Here is a 19643-nt window from a genome sequence, read left to right as displayed (position 1 = left end):
ACTCATTTTTAGAATTGCATGGTTTCTTTGAATTCATTTCCTCATACTGAAATGTGGATTCTTCCGTAAGTGATAATTCTAAGAGGACATCAGATATTTGATTCAGAATCCCAAGCATCTTTTGAATACATATTAGGCAAAAGACACTTTGACATAATCAGTTGACTTATGTTAAAAACTGTAAAAGAAGAAAAATGGTATAATGGCAGGAATATTGTATTAGGATTAAAACTACATTGATATTAGTTCTGGCTATTTCAGCTAGTATATAACTATATACAGCTATGTACGAGTATGTAACTATATACCAACTATATACCAGTATATATACTATATACTGAAATAGCTTGCTATGTAATTTTTGGACAAGGAAAAAAGGACTGTAAATTCCACCATTTTTACAGTTTTATTTTCATTCTTCGGTTTCGTTCTAACCACTGCATATTTTTAAAACAATTGTATTAATCTGAACGAGTAACTCTACCTACTATAACAAATGCTATGAGTCGTTCAGTGTCTTGACATAATAAAATTCTTAAACACTAAGTTCAGTGTTTGCGCAATCTCTGGGAGATGTTGAAGGACAGGAAAGCCTGGCGTGCTGTAGTCCATGGGGTCGCAACGAGTCAACACAACTGAGCAACTGAACAAAGTTGCTCAAAAGTGTAGGTGTTACTTATCAGATACTGGCCTGGCAGTTCTCCTTTGACTGGTGGCTCAGGTATCCAGGCTGCTTCTGTTTTGGAATGATGCTTCTGGTATGGCAAAGGAGAGGGATTATTTGAGGGAGATTTTTAAATGGAAGTGTTCTACATCAATTCCATGACATTCCCTTAGCCATATATCAGTTACATCATCCTTTTTAGGTGAACAGGGGATGGGAAAATATTGTCTTCTTATGTGTCCAGAAGAAAAATGAAACAGTTTGATCACTATCTGTGCTAAGGTATAAGTATTTTTGCAGATCTTATTACATTTGGTCTGCTGCTCACTAATTGGCTTCATCACTAGCAATATATGACAATGCCAAAGTACTTTACATTTTTTATAGGTTCCATATAATTAGTTCTTGGTTGTCTTTGTTAGAACTTCTGTGTTCTTGCTCCAGTGTTACCTCTGATAATAGTTACTGACATTGAACTTAGTACATTTTAAGTATTTGGTAAATGATAGCAATTATTATTGGAATTGTAATGTTAACAGGCATAATAGTAGTTTCTAAAGAGTAGTCATGGGACTGGTTGATGACCATGATATAAAAACTTGTCCAAGAGATACAATGAAAACAAAGTGATTTTTTTGTTGTTGTTCTTTTTCTTGTCCTCTCTAGTTTACTTTATATCTTGAGCTTAGAAGTTATTATGGAATATTTCTGTTGTTTTTTTTTTTTTTGACTGTTTCTTGAAGTTATTTCAATAAAATGGTTATTAACACAATAAGGGACTAGCAGGTTTCAGACCACAGGGAAGTTCAGTGTCTAGTAGTGGTATTGGGTCTGTCACTGACTGGCAAGCCCTTCGGCTGCGGCATTTAGTTCCTCTTGTGTGCTGTTGATTTATTTCTAAAATGAGAGGATTGATGATTTCTGAAACTTCCCTCTGCTCCAGAATGTCATGGTTGAATGAAGTCTATTGACATAATAGACTTGTTGGGCCCGCATGTTCGGCTCTGTAACTTTTCACTGCCATAGGAGGAACCAGAAAACTCTTTCCTTAGTAAGCCTAATTAATACCACCCTGAAATTAAAAGATGCTTACTCCTTGGAAGGAAAATTATGACCAACCTAGACAGCATATTAAAAAAGCAGAGACATTACTTTGCCAACAAAGGTCCGTCTAGTCAAGGCTATGGTTTTTCCAGTGGTCATGTATGGATGTGAGAGTTGGACTGTGAAGAAAGCTGAGCGCTAAAGAATTGATGCTTTTGAACTGTGGTGTTGGAGAAGACTCTTGCAAATCCCTTGGACTGCAAGGAGATCCAACCAGTCCATCCTAAAGGAGATCAGTCCTGGGTGTTCATTGGAAGGACTCATGCTGAAGCTGAAACTCCAATATTTTGGCCACCTCATGCAAAGAGTTGACTCACTGGAAAAGACCCTGAGGCTGGGAGGGATTGGGGGCAGGAGGAGAAGGGGACGACAGAAGATGAGATGGCTGGATGGCATCACCGACTCGATGGACATAAGTTTGGGTAAACTCCGGGAGTTGGTGATGGACAGGGAGGCTTGGCGTGCTGCGATTCATAGGGTCACAAAGAGTTGGACATGACTGAGTGACTGAACTGAACTGTCTTCTTGGAGCTGTGATGATAAACTTGGATATTCATTGCATGATCATTATGTGGCCCTTGGTGTAGGATGACCACAATGGAAGGCCTATGGGCTCTTCTTAAAAGCCACCTGTACCACCTACCTAGTGGCATCATTTCTCAGTTTCAAAAGAAGTTTGTTTTTGTTTTTTTTTTTAATTGGAAGAATATCTGAAATGCTGATTTCTTAGTTATTCTTTTATTTCAGCTGAATTCACAGCAGAGCATAAGAAGTTATGAGTGAGTCTTTTTGATTTTTGACACTTTTTTTTAGTGCTCTTAGGAGATTGTCTATTTCTCAGGTAGTTCAATTGAACACCATTTATTACATTCTCAGAGAACAAAGCTTTGTGTTAATGGATGAGGAACTAGATTCTAATCCTGCTTCCTTCTTAATCTTGGAAGTTTTATAAAATCAAGTTTGTTCTTCAGCCATAGTTATTTCTCCCCCGTGAAATGTGAGTGCCTGTGCTTTCCTGGAATACCAACCAGTTATTTTGATACACTAGAAGATGACCTCTACATAGTTCAGTTTGGTGGTCTCATGCATGTGTCATAATTTCAAATATCACTTGTCACTCTAACAGCTTACAAATGTGTTTCTTTAGCTTCGCCTCCCCTCTGAACTCATGTGTATTCGGTTGCCTACTGTGCATCTCCATTTGGAGCCTAGGAGGTGACTTAAACTTGATAGATTCAACAGTGAGTCTGATGTTCTAACTCTGATCTGTCTCCTGTATTCATCCCTCTGTCAGAAAATGGCAACTCTTTCCATTGGCTTGGCCAGAAACCTTGGAATCACCCTGCATTGTCCTCTTTTATATTCCATACCCAATTTTTCAGCAGATGTTTTTGGTTCTTACTACCAAATGTATCTATAATCTTCTCTTTTCTTACTACCTCCAAACTATCGTGCGTGAGTTGCTGAAGTAGACTTCTAACAGGTCTGTCTGCCCATGCATTCTTTTCAGTGTGGTCTCAACCAAGATCCTTTAAGATGAAAGTCAGGTCCTGTTATTCCTCCCCCCAAACCCTCCAGTGGCTTCCTGTTTCATTCAGAGTAAAAGCTGAAGTTCTTTTTGTTTCCTAGGCCTTCATGAACTGGCCGTCTGTCACCTCTTGGCACTTACCTCTTTCTCCTCTTCTAGTTCTCTCTGTTCCATGCCTCCTGCCCTTCTTGCCTTCCTTGAATTCAAATCGGCTTCAGTTTAAGGCGCCTGCCCGGACTCTCCTCCTGATGGCCACACGACTAGCTCCTCTGCCTTCTTCCAGGTCTTCACTCCAGATGTTTCCTCAGAGAAACTCTGCTTGATCACTGACTAACCCTTTTAAAAATTGTGACTCTTCTCCCCGTCTATTGTGTTGGATTTTTCTCCACAATACTCCAGATCGTCTGACATAACTGTATGTTTACTTATTTGCTGAATGCATGTCTCTCCACTAAATGTAAGCTCCATTTGAGTAGAAATTTCTGGGTCAGTTTTGTTCACCGCACTGTTTCCAATACTTGGAATAATGCTTGGCACAAAGTAAGCCCCCAGATATTTTCATTTAATTTTTGAATAGCTAATACAGTCCATGGCTCAAAAAATATATATGAAGGTTTATATTAAAATCTTCCTCTCACCTGTTCCATCTTGCTAGTTTTTTGCTGTACCCTGAGATTCTTTATGCAATTGTGAGTAAAAATTGTACCAATTGTATATGTATATATATATTTCTGTGCCTTGCATTTTTCACTTAATATATTTTAGATGTCTTCCCATATAATTTCATAAACAGCTTCTCTAATTTTCTTTTTTTCTGTTTAGTTTTGCATTGAACAGTTGTGCCATAATTTATTTAACTGACTTCTTTTGATGAGCATTTAGTTGTTCTGGTCTTTTGCTATATACACAGCGTTACCATGAGCAGTTTCATTGGTATATATTATTTTGTGTGAGTGCTAGTAAGGCTGTGGGGGAAAATTCCAGAGTGGAAGTACAAATATTACAAAATTGTCCTGTTGACATTCCCATCTGCTGTGCATGGGCACCCTTTTCCCTACAGCCTGACCAGCAGACTGTGCAATCAAACTTGTGAAATTTCACCAATCCGATAGTTGAAAAATAGTTTCATAATAGAGTCTAAGTTTGTTTCTTCTTTTTGAGTGAGGTTGAGATACTAAAAAAGCATTTGTTAAATAAATGGAATGCTATATAATAGCATGTTTGACATGCCATTGGAACCATGCTTTGCAATCTCTGCTTGCTTTGTTTGTTTAGGTCTTAGCATGGATAGAGAAGAATTTGTATCTAATAGTCCCTTTCATGTAAAACTAGTCTTGCATGATATCTTTTTGAAAATTTATTTGTCTAATAGTTTTGCTCAAGTTGAATTAATAAAAATTCATAGAATTATATTAATAACAATGATAGCTTATAAAGTATTGTTAACTCAGTATTTCATTTGAGCCTCATAACAACCCTGTTATTTTCCAGGTGTCATTCTCCTTTAAAGGTGAAGAAACTATGGCCCAGAAAAGTTAATTGACTTGTCCAGGGTCAAGCTTATACATGGTGCATTGGGGACTGGAACTGTTTTTTTCACTTTAAATTCTCCTGAATTCACTATTCTGTTGTGCACCATGTTGCTGATTTCATTGACAGTCAAAGTGTAGCAGAGTGATAGACAGTGGAGGCCCACATTTAACACTTTAGAAATTACTTTAGACTCGGTGATTCCTTGCCAAACTGAATGGCTCCTTTGTTGACCCTTCTCCATTAAAATTAGCAAATCCATTTTGAGGGTCTAATGGGGAAAGCAAATTGTTTAGTTTCATTTATGTATATATATAGTTAGTCAGCAAAGTTTTGAAAAAAATAATGCTGTTCATTTTTTTAGAGCTGGAAATATATTTGTTGGAGACTCTTTAATTTAGACACTTTATAGATTAAGCTGAGGAATTCTCTCAAAAGAAAAAAGGAATAGCTTTAATTTTTTTTCATTGCTTTAAAAAGTTTTACATACTTGCAGCAAATTTAGACAATACAAAAGTATATTAAGTGAGAGTACCTTGTAATAACAAGCAACACAATTTTAGCCCTAAAACTCTCCCCGCCCCAGAAACATATTGGGAATGAATTAAAGTATATGTATGCATATTAGAGAAGAACATATGTATATATATACACACATGGACATACATATGTATGTACATTTATGTAGCCAATTTATGATTGGCATTGGTTAACTGTTGGGAAAAAATGAAAAGAGTAATACTGAGGGTTAGGGTTCCCTTGTGGTCCAGTGGTTAAGAATCCAACTGCCAGTGCAGGGGACATGGGTTTGATCCCTGCTCTGGGAAGATCCCACGTGCTGTGGAGCAGCTAGGCCCCTTGTGCCACAGCTACTGAGCCTGCGGTGGACCCTGCAAGCCACTACTGCTGAGCCCGTGTGCTGCAGCTACTGAAGCCCGAGTGCCTAGAGCCTGTGTTCTGTGACAGGAGCAGCCACAGCAGTGAGAAGCCTGTGCACTGCAGTTAGAGTAGCGCCGACTCTCCGCAACTAGAGAAACGCCGCATGCAGCAATGAAGACCCAGCACAGCCAGTGAATTAACTAATTAAAAAAACACAAATGTGTAGGGTTGGCTACTGTTAAGTGGGACTGTAAATTGGTACAGTGTTTATAGAGAACAATCTGGCAATATCTATCAAATTCAAGCTTTTTTTTCCTTTTATCTTGCAATTTCACTTGAAGTCTATCTTATAGATTCATGTGTCTTAGAATATATATCTTTCAAAGATTATATATAATATTACTTGAAATATCCAAAAACTATCAGTAACTTAAATATTCATCAAGAAAACTTTCCTTTTAAAAACAATTAGAATTATCCCTTCTCTTAAAGTAATTGTTTAAAATAGAAAAATTTAAAAACTGCCAAGCAATAAATAAAAGTAAGCAGCCTAACCCTATCACTTAAGATAAATGTTCATGTAATTGTAAAAATTTGGATCCTGTGGTAAATTCTCTCATAGAACTTGTTTTTTTCATTAGTGTGTTGTGGCTGTCTTGCCAAAAAATAGGATGACTATCACTATTACTATTTTTTAAGGGAAGACAAGCATAGAATAGTATAGATGCTGTGTTTTGTGAAGAAACATTTTAACCAAAAGACTTTGCCCATTAGAACTTTATATCCAGGTCCACTTTTCCTTTACTGCTTGATGATTCCCAAACTTCAGTCTTGTGGACTACTTTGGCAAGTTTTACTCTCTTTGAATTTCATCTCTAGTGCTACATACTGAATATATTTTAAGAAGTCCATTTTTCCACAGTCTGTGAAGTTGTTGATTCAATCAAAATTTTACTGAGTGCCTACTCTGTGCCAGGAATAGTTTTTATGTGTTGAGGAGACAGCAGTTATATAAAACAAATGGTATTGCCCTTATGGAGCTTACTATTAGGGGTTGGGTATATGAGTCATAAATTTCAATGTTAGAAAAAAGTAAAGTTTATCCACGTATCACCTAAGAGTCGTCTCATGTATCAGTGATATGTGCATCACCCATGGGGAATATTGCCCGATAGCAGCATACGGGTACAGAGTCCTTGTAGGCTCTGCATTGACAGAGCATCACAGCGTAACTTTGGCAGAGACAACAGAGGCAGTATTGAAGGGTTCTTAGGAATGTCTGTCTGAACCTCTGACACAGTCTTTCTTTTGATTGTATCTTCACTGAACCTCTGACACAGTCTCTCTCTTAATTGTATCTTCAGGTTTTGTAACATTTACAGTATAAATGAAGGTGTATAGAATCATGGAATTTTAGTGATTACAGAAGGCCTTGATAGTCTGATTGTCAAAAGTGTCATGAAGAAATGGGCCCAGGGAAATGAGAGCAGAATGTTAATGACATGTAGAGCTAGAACTTTGGTCACCTGGTTGCTAGATGAGTGTTCTTTCCACAGTACTACAATGGATAATCACTGGAGATGTTTGAGACAAGCGGAGCATATGGAATTGGTTGTAGACGATGGCAGTAGTTAAGGGAGAATAAAGTCTGAGTTTTTAAGGCCTTACCTTAGACTCTGGGGTAAAAGGAGCCAGTCAGGGAAAAATAACTAAATTAAATCTTAATAGATTTTGACCTTTCTTTACCAGTGTTTTTCCCTTTAAAACTTTTTAATTTTAGACAGGGTCTTACTGTGTAGCACAGGGAACTATATTCAATATCCTATAATAAACTGTAATGGGAAAGAATATGAAAAAGAATAAATATTTGTATATGTACAACTGAATCACTTTGCTGTATATTAGAAACTAACACATTGTAAATCAACTATGCTTCAATTAAAAAACTTTTATTTCATAATTATCTGTATTTTAATTTTTACAGATAAATATATAGAGAGACCCTTGAAAATGTTTGAAGTGTTGGTTTTTTTTTTTTTTTACTAGAGCATATGTTAAAAAATTTATGGGATTAAGAGTTAGTGAGCTTATTTTCTTCCACATCACTTATTGTTCTTTTTCTTCTTTTCCAGAATTTTATAGGAGTGAAGTGATTAAGAATTCCTTGGTAAGTTTGCTTTCTGACAGGTGCATATGACTAAGCCTATGATTCCTATTTTAGAAAATGCTGAGACATAAAATAAGTTGAAGTTCAGTTCTGGTATTATATTTCTACAGTTAAATCTTCTGCTCAATTATTGCTTAAATCTTCACTGATTTGTTCATTGATGTATCTCTAGTGCTTAGAGCATGCCTGGCACAAAGTAGGTGCTTGATAAATATTTGCTGAATGCAGTGACACTTTTTCTGTTAAAACCTTTTTTTTTTTTTCAAATCATTCTATAATTCTGTCATTTCTGTTTGCTCTTGAGGTTTTTAACTATTTAACTTTCCAAACATCATAATAAATGATGTTTTTGTATGTAGTTCTTAAGAATTTTATGGCTAGGGCCATTGTATAGGATCTTTCTACTTATTTTTTGGCCATAGAGTTGCTCACGTAGAAAGTTGGAAATGTCCTACTTTTGCGAATGGGTACACTAGATAATTTGCATGATGATTCAATTTGGCCACGTTAATAAAAAGAAAAGCTTTATGGTACTGATAGTATTCTTACAACAATCCAGCCATATTGGATTTAGCCCCTGTCCACTTTTTCAGCCTTGTCTGCTGATGTAAGGTTCCTTGTGTTCCACGCTTACCTCATTTTTTCAGTGCTTCAACAGGTCAAACTTACCTTGTTCCTTATGCCTACAGCACCTGTTTGCTTGCTTCTTTACCTCGCTGAAGAATCCTTTGAGGTTTGAGCTATGTCACTTCAGCCTGGCCTTCTATGACTATTCCATCTAAAGTAGTTCCCTTTCCACTCTTTTTCACATCACTCTGTTTTGTTTTCTTTAGAGCATTTATCACTGTTGGAAACTCTTGCCCATTTATCTGTTTATTATGTCTCCCACTTACAAGTATGAAGTTTCATGAGAGTAGGGACCTTGCCAGTCTTGTTCACCTTTGAAACCCTAGAGTCTAGAATATTGTAGATGCTCAGTAAATATTCGTTAGATGAATAAATGGATAACCACAATGTGTTATCTCTACAGAATCCTTTTACGTATGTTATCTCATTTTGATCCTTAGAGCAACTTGTAGACAGGGTAGGTCTTAAGACACTGACATCCAGAGAGTCTCTGACTTTTGCAGAGTCACAACAACTGTGGGACCAGAACTCAAATCCAGGCCCTCCATCTTCAAGTCTCTACTACTCTTTCCTCTTCATCAAGCTGTCATCTTTTTTTTTTGGCCATGCCATGTGGCTTGGGGCATCTTAGTTCCCTGATCAGGGACTGAACCCAGGCCCTGAACAGTGAGAGCTTGAAGTCCTGACCACTGAACTGCTGGGAAAACCAGCTGAGCCACCAGGGAAGCCTGACATATAGTAGCTGCTAAATATTGTTTCTGCTCCTATCCTGGCTCAGTTGGAGACAGAAATGGTCTACAGAGAGGTGAGGAGGGTAGGTTTAGGGAGCAAATAGAGTAGAAGGACTCCTCAATTTATTCTACTCCCTTTACTATAGTGAAAACTCAATTTTCTCAAATTAAATACACATGTGTAACCAGTATCCAGATCAAGAAGTAGAATATTTTCAGTGCCCCAGAAGCCCCCTTATACTGTCTTCAGTTACTACTCCTCTCTTACTTTTAACATGGGGTTCCCTGGTAGCTCAGCTGGTAAAGAATCCGCCTGCAATGTGGGAGACCCTGGTTCAATTCCAGGGTTGACAAGATCCCCTGGAGAAGGGAACAACTTACCCACTCCAGTATTCTGGCCTGGAGAATTCCATGGACTGTGTAGTCCATGGGGTTGCAAAGAGTTGGACATGACTGAGTGACTTCCACTTTTCTGACTTTTAACACCATAAATTAATTTACCCGTTTGTGAGCTTTGTAGAAATGGAATCATATAGTGTCTGTTCTTTTGTGTCTGACTTTGATGTTTTAACTGTATATTGTAAGAGTCATTCATATTGTGAGGTATACTTGTTTTCTCTGTTGTCTTTTGTTGTGTGAATATACCAGAAGTTATCCGTTCTTCTGTTGCTGGGAATTTGGTTAGTTTCTGGTTTTGTTTGTTTGTTTTCTGGCCATGTTTCATGGCATATGGGATTTTAGTTACTGGACCTGGGAATGAACTTGTGCCCCCTGTAGTGGAAGCGTGGAGTCTTAACCACTGGACTACTGGGGGAAGTGCTTGTTTCTAGTTTTGAGCTAATATGAATAGTACTGCTATGGATATTCTTGGATATATCTGTTGGTTGAATGTTTGTATGCATTTCTGTTGCGTATATAACCAGAAGTGGGCTTGCTTGAAATATGCATATTATAAGCTTTAGTATATATTGCTAAATAGTTTAAAGTTGCTGTTTTGTTTACATTCTCATTAGCAGTCTATGAAAGTTCTTTCTGGTTATTCTACATTATTATGAATACTTGATATTTTAAAAATGTGTTGAATGTAAATTATATGTAAATTATTGATAGATATTATATATAGGATTGTTTGAATTTAAATCAAGAGATTTTTAACTGACAGACTAAGCACATGTAGTGTCAGTAGTGTCAACACTTAAAAGAATTGATATTAAGAACGACTATATACTGCTATGTATACTAATGAGGTCCCTGTATAGCACAGGGACCTCAGTGCTCTGTGGTGACCTATATGGGAAGGAAATTGAAAACAGGGGATATATGTATATGTATAACTTATTTACTTTGCTGTACAAAAGAAAGTAACACAGCATTGTAAAGTAACTATACTACAATTAAAAAAAAACACAAAAAGACAACTATTAAGGTTGTGCATGTAGATAGTGACACCTGATGACTGCCACCTAGTGGTCAACGAGTACAGGACCTTACTGATTTTAACACTTCTAAAGTCAGCATTTATCTTACGATGGAAGAAAAATGTTACAATGGAAGATGGAAGAAAAATCTTACAATGAAAGAAAAGAGTGAAAAAGTTGGCTTAAAACTCAACATTCACAAGATTAAGATCATGGCATCTGGTCCCATCACTTCATGGCAAATAGATGGTGAAACAGTGGAAACAGTGAGAGACTTTATTTATTTGGACTCCAAAATCACTGCACATGGTGACTGCAGCCATGAAATTAAAAGACACTTGCTCCTTGGAAGAAAAATTATGACCATCCTAGACAGCTTATTAAAAAGCAGAGACATTACTTAGCCAACAAAATTCTGTCTAGTGAAAGCTATGATTTTTCTAGTAGTAATGTATGGATGTGAGAGTTGGACTATAAAGAAAGCTGAGCACCGAAGAATTGATGCTTTTGAATTGTGGTGTTGGAGAAGACTCTTGTGAGTCCCTTGGACTGCAAGAAGGTCCAACCAGTCCATCCTAAAGGAAATCAGTCCTGAATAGTCTTTGGAAGGACTGATGCTGAAGCTGAAAATTCAATACTTTGGGCCACCTGATGTGAAGAACTGACTCATTTGAAAAGACCCTGATGCTGGGAAAGATTGAAGGCAGGAGGAGAAGGGGACAACAGAGGATGAGATGGTTGGATGGCATCACTGACTCAATGGACATGAGTTTGAGTAAACTCTGGGAGTTGGTGCTGGACAGGGAGGCCTGGTGTGCTGCAGTTCATGGGGTCACAAAGAGTCAGACACGACCGAGCAACTGAACTGAACTGAAAGTCAGAATTTATCTTACAATGGAAGAAAGATAATTTGTTAGACTTGATGATAAATTGGAATGTGTTTGTGTGTTGAGAAGTCGCTCAGTCGTCTCCAACTCTTCGCAACCCCATGGATTGTAGCCTACCAGGTTCCTCCGTCCATGGGATTTTCCAGGTAAGAATCCTGGAGTGGGTTGCCATTTCCTTCTCCAGGAGGTCTTCCCGACCCTGGGATTGAACCCGGGTCTCCTGTGTTGTAGGCAGACGCTTTACCATCTGAGCCATCAGGGAAGTCCATAAATTGGAATATGTTAGATGGTAATAAATATAATTGAGTAAAATAGTGTAGTGAAGTATCTGGCAGGGGTAGCGGCTGAATTTCTGTGGTAGTCACATGAAAGGTCTCATTTGAGCAGACAGCTGAAAAAAATGAGGGAACATACCATGTATCAGAGGATGAGATGGTTAGATAGCATCACTGAGTCAATGAACATGAACTTGAGCAGACTCCAGGAGATAGTGGTAGACAGGGAAACATGGTGTGCTGCAGTTCATGGCGTCGCAGAGAGTCAGGTACTATTTAGTGACTGGACAACAACTACCATGTATCTAAGAGGGGAAGACTGTTCCAGGCCAAGAAGTAGGAAAACATGAAGGTAGGCGTGTACTTGAGGTTTTCAAGGAATGGCTAAGAAGTTAGTATGGCCGGAGTGGAGTGAGTGGTTTGAGATTTTGACAAGCTTGACAGAGATAGGGAAAAAGGAACTGAGGATCAGGACAGCAGAGGAAATGACCTGGAGAGATAGCAGATAGTAAAGGGGTGGATGGCATGGGAATGAGTTTTTGAGAGGTAACACAAAATTGAGGACAGCTAGTGAACAAGGACCCCCAGCATATTCATTTTTCTATTTTCTAACGACCCTAGCACAGTGAAGTCCAGTGTCTATTGCGTTAACTAGAATAATCCACTGTTGACAGGCTAGATGGTGGAGCTGTGTCTCCAAGTTATATGTCAGAGTCCTGATTTCTTCTCAGATATATTTAGCATTGAACAGTTAATGGTGAATGTATCATTCAGCTTTCTTATCTCAGGGTTCAGCTAACCATACCCTCCAAACTAGTTATTTATTGACGTTTGGTTCAGGGGGAAGTTAATATTCTTAACATTATTGAAGGGCCATTGGTTAATTAAAAACTAAAATAATTGAAGTGGTAAGAATGCTGCTGCTGCTAAGTTGCTTCAGTCGTGTCCGACTCTGCAACCCCAGAGACGGCAGCCCACCAGGCCTCCCCATCCCTGGGACTCTCCAGGCAAGAACACTGGAGTGGGTTGCCATTTCCTTCTCCAATGCATGAAAGTGAAAAGTGAAAGTGAAGTCGCTCAGTCGTGTCCGACTCTAGCAACCCCATAGACTGCAGCCCACCAGGCTCCTCCGTCCACGGGATTTTCAGGCAAAAGTACTGGAGTGGGGTGCCATTGCCTTCTCCAGTGGTAAGAATGGAAGTAATTAAATTCTCTAAATTGGATTTTGTACATACGTAAAAGTAGAGGCAAATTGCGTAATGAACCTACATGAAAGTGAAAGTGGCTCAGTCATGTCCAACTCTTTGAGACCCCATGGACTATACAGTCCATGGAATTCTGCAGCCAGAATACTGGAGTGGGTAGCCTTTCCCTTCTCCAGGGGATCTTCCCAACCCAAGGATCAAAGCCAGGTCTTCCACATCGCAGGCAGATTCTTTACCAGCTGAGCCACAAGGGAAGCCTGAGAATACTGGAGTGGGTAGCCTATCCCTTCTCCAGCGGATCTGCCTGACCCAGGAATTGAACTAGGGTCTCCTGCATTGCAGGCGGATTCCTTACCAGCTGAGCTATCAGGGAAGCCCAGTGAACCCATGTGCACCATTTTTAACAATTATCAAGTTAATTATTGTGTCTTTTATTTTTTACGAAAAAGTTTTTCTTTTTTATTAGAAAATTAAAAATCTCACGGTGGCAGGAAGAAGAGTGATAGCTGTTTCCTGTGTGTTTGGAAGTCCGTCTCTTTCACAGCATTGTGCTGCGCCCCTTCTCCTGGTTAAATGTCTCTTAGAGGTCTAACAGAGGTCAGTGATAGGCCTTATAATTGAATAAACAAAGTTCTAGAGCATGTGCTTTTAGGGAAAGCATGTGACAGAGTTATCAGGACCAAAACTTCTGTTTGAATTGAGACTGCCTGAGATATTTTTAAATCTTTGGGAAAAAATTGACTGGACAATATAAATACTTTTTATGAGTTACTGGCTTGAGGGGTTGTCACAGAAGTGTATGTTCTAATTGAACTGAATTAACATTTCATCTTTGTGTGTGTATGTGAGAGAGAGAGAGAGCGTGCACGAGAGAGAGAGAGAGAGAGAGAGAGAGAGAGAGCGAGCGTGCGCATGAGCGAGAGTGAGAAAGAGAGAAGGGAGTTGGATCCTCTTGCTTAGCCGTTTTATGTTACTTTGTGTTAAACTTCATCATCATGCAATTATAAGACCAGGGAAGAACAGGATTCTTTGGGAACATGTAGGAATGTCATTTATCTTAGTTTGGTGAGGGTGATTAGGAGAGGCTTCTTATAATAAGTAATTCCTAAGTTGAGACATGAAGGATGAATAAAGGTGAATGAGACAAAGGAGAGAGAATTTGGGGCTGGGGAATAATTACTGCTTGTGAATTTAGTATGCCATTCCTGAGAGTTATCTTGTATGTTTTGGGGAAGTTGGAACAGCTTTTATGAATTCTTAGTTGTGTTTCTTGTGACTGTTAATTTGTTTTTGAGTGATAACATAGTGACAACATGTTTGTATTTTGAAACTTTTCTGTATATGTATTCCTTTAATAAATAAGAAGTATCAGTTGAACAGTGTTTTAGAGAAATTGCCTAGATAATAAATAATAATTTTAGATTCTCCTGGAGGTGAGCTTTTCAAAGCCATAAATATCCTAATATCCTGCCACTATACTTTCAGTGAATAAGATATAGGTCCCTAAATGATGTTAGTACTTGAATAATTTGTTCCATCTAGACATGGGCTTATATGTATAGGTTAAATGTAGAAAATCATCTAGATGTTTACAGTAACATTATTAGGCAGTAGAGTCTTTAATATGTGGCAGACCACATCTGTATCTGAGTGGACCAGCTCGGGAATGATTGGTCGTTGTCTGGCAGCTATTCTATAAAATTATAAAGGAAGGTCATTGTAATGAGAAGATTGACAATAGTTCTGCTGTATTAATGTTCTGTTGGTTTAAAATGTTGGTTCAGGCCATCAATTCAGCCACAGAAACAACTTCAAAAGACTACTCTCCTTTCAAAGACTTTTAATTAGTTTTAGAATGAAGTATTCTTTGTGCCCATCATCCCACCCCTTAAATATGGCCCTTCATATTTAAGGGCCATACATTCACCAGGTCTTTTTTTTTTTTCCGTTTTGGAAAGGGGTGGTTATTTCATGCTTTTTCTGCTGAGAATTTGAAATTACGCTATTTCATATTCCAGAGCACATGGAGTTTAGTTGAGAGATGACCTTATACATAGGGGAGTAAATGGCTGTCTTTTTAGGCGGTTAATCCTCCAACTCCTGTCTTCAGGCTTAGGGCCCGAAATGACATCATGAAGAGATACCTTTGTTTTTAATCTCTGTAGATACCTCCTTGTAAGATGCTGTATTTTTCCCATTATTGAATATTTGAAAATTTTTGTCTTATTACTTTGTATTGTGATACAGCACACATTACAGTAAAGGGTACAAATAATAGCCTGGTGACTTTTCACAGGGAACAGATCCATGTAACCAGATCAAGAACAACAGCATTATTTTGTGTTCTCCCTCCAGTTACTACCTCCTTCCAAAGACTACCACTATCCTGACTTCTAGATTAGTCCTGCTTGCTACTGAACTTTTATATGGCATATGCTCTTTTGCTTAGCATATTAGTGAGATTCATACGAATTATTTATTAATTCTGTATGTATGTGTCCTTTGGCAAGTATGTGTCTCTATTTTCTGTTAGGTATCTACGTAAGAGTGGAACTAAGTGCTGAATCGTAGGTGTTTTCAGCTCTAGTAGGTGCTGCCAGATAGCTTTCCAAAGTTGCTTGTACCAGTTACATCCTTACCAGCAGTGTGAAGTTTTTAGTTGCTCCACATTCTTGCCCAAACTTGTTATTATTTGTTTTGAAAATTTGAGCCATTCTGGTGGGCTAGTGGTATTATATTGTGATTTTATTTTACATTTCCTCATGTATTATTCTAATTGATCACCTTTTCCAGTGTTTATTGGCCATTTTGATATTCATTTTTCTCAATTTATATATTTATGAAGTGCCTGTTCTGGAGAAACAGTGCCAGTTAGTGTCAATTAAAAATAAACACATTCTGTGCAAGGATTTGGCTTTTTTTTTTTAATATGTTTATGAGAGCTGTTCAGTCTCATTTTATAGTTTAGTCTTTTTTTCTTGTTTCCTGATTTGATTATCTCAGGTTTTGTGCAGTTGGTTTGTTGAATTCTACTCTGTGGTTTCACTCATGCCTGTGAGTATATAGCTTTTTTGTTGTTCAAGCTCAATGCGGAGGACTTCTCGTAGACCTGAGTGAGACCTGGGTGTGGGCTTTGAATTATGTTCTTGTCTCTCTTTAAGACTGCCCAAACCAACGCCTCAAGTTTATATACGTTGGCAAATTCCTTTAAGGGAAAAGTCCTCTAGATTTACATTTATTTCTTCGAGTTCTGGCTTTCCTTTTTGGCTTGGAAAATCTTCAGTGATGATGGTGGTTATATTTTAGCCAGCATTTTTAATTGTTTTCAGTGGGAGGACCGTCTAGCTTGCCATTATCAGAAATGGATGGTTGCCTTCCATTCATGTGTGAAATCTGATCTTGTTGTTTCGTAGTTACTCATCATGTTATACTCATAATATTTTTGTCTTTCTTTATTGCCTATATTTTCAATAAATTTATCTAAACATAACTTTGGCTTCTTAAATAATTGACTACCTTCAAAGAAAGATTTGCTGGTATCAAATACTTCAGTATATATTTCCTACAAACAAGGACAATCTCTTATATAATTACATTAAAATGACTAAAATCAGGAAAGTATAACATTGACACAGTACAGTTAAGCACAGTCCTTCATCCTCTACCCTCCAGGTATAGTTGACAAAAATTGTGTGTATTAAGATATGCAACATGATGTTTTGGTTTATCTATACATATATGTATATATATATATATACACACACACACACACACATAGGTATATCTATATATACAGGTATATATATATTATCTATACATATATATTGGAGAAGGAAATGGCAACCCAGTTCAGTGTTCTTGCCTGGAGAATCCCAGGGACAGCGGAGCCTGGTGGGCTGCTGTCCACGGGGTCGCACAGAGTCGGACACGACTGAAGTGACTTAGCAGCAGCAGCAGCAGACATATATATACTTATATATATGTAGTAAAATAATGACCAAAATCAAACTGATTAATATATCTATTACCTCCCATAGTTAACTGTCTTTTTTTGGTAGTGAGAATGCTTAGTACTCTCTTAGCAAACTTCAAGTATACAATATAGTGTTATTAACTTTAGTCACCATGTTGAACATTTGATTTCCAAGATGATTTCATCTTGCAAAACTGAAACTTTGTACCCTTATACCCTTTGGCCAACATCTCCCCATTTTGCCCAACCTTCAACCCCTGGCAGCCACCATTATACACCCGTTTTTATGAGTTTGACTTTTAGATTCCACATGTAAGTGATATTATGCAGTATTTCACTTTCTGTTTCTGACTTATTTCACTTATCATACTGTCCTTCAGTTTCATCCGTGCTTTTGCAAATGGCAAGATTTCCTTTTTAAGGCTGAATAATGTTCCACACGTATATGCATGACATTTTCTTTATTCATTCATCTGTTGATTAACGCTTGGGTTGTACATGTATTTGACTATTGTGAATAATGCTGCAGTGAACACGGGAGCACTTCTATCTCTAAGACACTTTCATTTCATTTGAGTATCTACCCAGAAGAGGGATCACTGGATCATAAGGTAGTTCTATGGTAAATTTTTTGAGTTACTTCCGTAGTGTTTTCCAAGTGGCTGTACCAATTTAGGTTTCCACCAATTAATCCCTAGTCCTTATTCAGGTGTTGTCAACTCTCCAAGACTTAATCTAGAAACACTTTGTCTTTAGTTGTCATGTTGCTTTCTTCTTAAGTTTGGACAGTTCTTTAGCCTTTTCGGGGTGTTCTGACTTCAGCGTTCAGAACCATCAGTTCAGTCTCTCAGTTGTGTCCGCCTCTTTGCGACCCCATGGACTGCAGCATGCCAGGCTTCCCTGTCCATCACCAACTCCTGGAGCTTCCTCAAATTCATGTCCATTGAATTGGATGTCCACCCAACCATCTCATCCTCTGTCGTCCTCTTCTTCTGCCTTCAGTCTTTTCCACCATCTGGGTCTTTTCCTAAGAGTCAGTTCTGCGTATCAGGTGGCCAGAGTATTGAAGCTTCAGCTTCAGCATCAGTCCTTCCAGTGAATATTCAGGACTGATTTCCTTTAGGATTGATTGGTTTAATCTCCTTGCAGTCCAAGGGACTCTCAGGATTCTTCTTCAGCAACAAAGTGTAAAAGCATCAGTTCTTCGGTGCTCAGCTTTCTTTATGATCCAACTCTCAGATCCATACACAACTACTGGAAAAGCCATAGTTTTGACTATTATTGGACCTTTGTTGGTAAAGTAATGTCTCTGCTTTTTAACATGTTGTCTAGGTTTGTCATAGCTTTTCTTCCAAGGAGCAAGCGTCTTTTAATTTCATGGCTGCAGTCACCATCCACAGTGATTTTGGAGCCCAAGAAAATAAAGTCTCTCACTGTTTCCATTGTTTACCCATCTGTTTGTCATGAAAGATAGGACCAGATGCCATGATCTTAATCTTAGTTTTTTGAATGTTGAGTTTTAAGCCAGCCTTTTCACACTCTTCTTTCACTTTCATCGAGAGGCTCTTTAGTTCCTCTTTGCTTTCTGCCATAGGGTGGTGTCATCTGCATATCTGAGGTTATTGGTATTTCTCCCTGCAATTGATTCTGGCTTGTGCTTCATCTAGTTTGGCATCTTGCATGATGTACTCTGCATATAAATTGAATAAGTAAGGTGACAGTATACAACGTTGACCTACTCCTTTCTCAATTTGGAACCAGTCCCTCCATTTAAAACCATACAGACCAATTATTTTGTAGACTCTTTCAGTTTGTTTGATGTTTCTTCATGATGAGATTCAGGTAATGCATTTTTGGCGGGAAAACTATACCTGTAGTGCTGTAATCTTTTCAGTGCTTAGTTTTAAGAGGCACCTGTTGCTGGTTTGTCCCAATTTGTCACCTGATTAAGGTAATTCCTGTCAGGTTTCTCCACTGAGAAGTTATAATTTTTCCATTTATAATTAATAAGTAATTTGTGAGGGAGAAACTTTGAGACTTTTTATATATGATGCTTCTTATCAACTGTTTGCTTACCAGTTTTAGCATCCATTGGTGATTTTCTAATTTCCATCTTTCCTTTTATTATTTATTAGTTGGCAATTTAACTTTCTCTCCCATTTAATTAATTAATTATTAATCTGTATCATTATGGACTCAAAGATTCTTATTTTATTCAGTGGGTTATAATCTATTATTATAGTTTATTTTGATGCTTACATTATCCTGCATTTGGTTAGTGAGAGCCCTGTAAATTGATTCCTATGTCCTTTTGATATGTCGACATCATTGAGTACTTCCTGACATTCTGGCTTGAGATATTCCAGACTCATGTTGTACCCTTCCTGCCGTAGCTCTGGAATCAGTTTTCTCCCCAAGGAACCCTTGGTTCTCTTTTTTTGAGATTGCTAAATAGACAGTAAGATCTGAGCACACTCATTGTTACTAGTGTGCTCATTACTTCTGGCCTTTCTTAAGGGACTGAGCTAGGAACTCACACACACACGCACACACACAGTATATCTATTGCTCTTTCTTTTAAAAACCATGCATTCACACCAATATCTCCAATTTCAGTCCAGCTGAACTCTGGACTGAACAAATTCATTTGTTACT

At 38.0% G+C, this 19643-nt stretch overlaps 1 protein-coding gene across 4 annotated transcripts in view; it reads left to right on the top strand.

Annotated features, from left to right (window-relative positions):
* The window catches only part of UVRAG (UV radiation resistance associated), a 332821-nt gene that overhangs the window by 37630 nt on the left and 275548 nt on the right, over positions 1-19643 (top strand). For 2 of the 4 annotated variants that reach the window (XM_005902497.2, XM_070383688.1), the window contains exon 3: positions 7838-7872. The exons of 1 other annotated variant lie outside the window; for it this stretch is intronic. In XM_005902497.2, coding sequence (XP_005902559.1) covers positions 7838-7872 — 35 coding nt within the window. Of the gene's footprint in view, positions 1-7837; positions 7873-13573; positions 13613-19643 lie in introns of those variants that run through there. One more of the 4 variants, XM_070383687.1, reaches the window with a different exon arrangement.

Source organism: Bos mutus, chromosome 15 (genome assembly GCF_027580195.1).
Source record: "Bos mutus isolate GX-2022 chromosome 15, NWIPB_WYAK_1.1, whole genome shotgun sequence".
Lineage (NCBI taxonomy): Eukaryota > Metazoa > Chordata > Mammalia > Artiodactyla > Bovidae > Bos > Bos mutus.
This window is presented reverse-complemented; position numbering and strand designations above follow the sequence as displayed.